The 1,317-nt window shown below is 48.4% G+C and overlaps 1 protein-coding gene across 1 annotated transcript in view; it reads left to right on the top strand.

The window, feature by feature from the left end:
- Spr (sepiapterin reductase) overlaps positions 1-1,316 on the top strand; it is a gene marked incomplete at its 3' end in the record, with an annotated part of 3,419 nt that extends 2,103 nt beyond the window's left edge. The window contains exon 3 of the mRNA XM_005369849.1: positions 1,306-1,316. Within this exon, the coding sequence (XP_005369906.1) occupies positions 1,306-1,316 (11 nt within the window). The remainder of the gene's footprint in view (positions 1-1,305) is intronic.
- Between the last annotated feature and the right edge of the window lies 1 nt (position 1,317).

The following is a 1,317-nucleotide window of genomic DNA, read 5'->3' on the forward strand; positions in this document are numbered from 1 at the left end:
TTGCAAAGATAGCAATCCTGAGCTCAAAGGAGGTGCTCTGGGCCGTGAAACTGGGCGTGGGAACAGGAGTTCAAGGTCAGCACTGGCTTGGCAGCAAGTTTGAGGCCTGCAGGAGCAGGAATTTTGGGCAGGACGCACTAGAGATCCTTCCACTGAAGCAAAGTGATTCTTCTTCCAGCCCTGGGGTCTATGATTTTTCTGTCTCCGACCACCCTTAAAAATGTGGTAGGCTCACTTGGGAGGCAGAGGCAGGTGGATCTCTGTGAGTTCGAGACCAGCCTGGTCTACAAGAGCTAGTTCCAGGACAGGCTCCAAAACCAAAGAGAAACCCTGTCTCAAAAAAAAAAATGTGGCAGGCTGCACAGTTCCTTCAGGGCTGTTTGTTAGCCCTCATTCTTCATAAAAGCAAGTAAGGGTGAGAAAACTTGTTAGAGTGACAAGTCCTGAGGGAGAGAATGGGGCGTTGGAGTGGTGTTTTTGCCTGAAGTGTATCTGTTCATTACATGCAGTGCCTGCAGAGGCCAGAAGAGGGCATCATATCTCCTGTAACTGAAGTCACAAATGGTTGTGAGCTGCTATGTTGGTACTGACATTCAGACCCTGGTTATCTGCAAGAACAGCAAGTGCTCTTAACAGGGAGCCATTTCTCTCTAATCCCCTATACTGGGCTTTTTGCTGGGGATCTGAACTCAGGTCCCAATGCTTGTACAGCAAGAACTTTACTAACTGAGCCAGCAAAGTGCAGCCAGATGAATTTATCAGAGAGCTACAGGGGGTGTTAAAGAAAGGAGAAAAGCAAAGTTATGGCATGAACCTGCTTGAGGCCATACTGGAAGTCTCACATGGTCCCTGGTTGGACGTAGGTGGAGGAGGGAACCTGTAGTGTCCATGTATGCATGGATACAAGTGAGAAAGATGGGAAGAGGTGTTACATGTACCAGAGAAGATGATCTTGATTTTAAACCATGCTTAATAGTCTTTAGCTTTGAGTCCAAAACTCAGTAGTAATGTGAGCTGGGCATGGTGGCCCTCACCTATAATCCCAGTACTAGAGAGGCTAAGACAAGAGGAGCCTGAATTTCAAGAGAGAAATCCATAGAGAACATAACTGAAAAAAAGGAAAAAAAGGTAAAGGGCAACATAATGGAGCCTCAGGCCAGACGTGACTGGGCTCCACCCTCCACACAGTGGGGATCTGTGACTGGGCTCCACCCTCCACACAGTGGGGATCTGTGACTGGGCTCCACCCTCCACACAGTGGGGATCTACAACCTCTGTCCTTCCCTTGTACTTTCTATCCTCTAGGTCCCCTGGACA

The sequence above is a fragment of the Microtus ochrogaster genome, unplaced genomic scaffold (assembly GCF_000317375.1).
Source record: "Microtus ochrogaster isolate Prairie Vole_2 unplaced genomic scaffold, MicOch1.0 UNK62, whole genome shotgun sequence".
Taxonomy (NCBI): Eukaryota; Metazoa; Chordata; class Mammalia; order Rodentia; family Cricetidae; genus Microtus; species Microtus ochrogaster.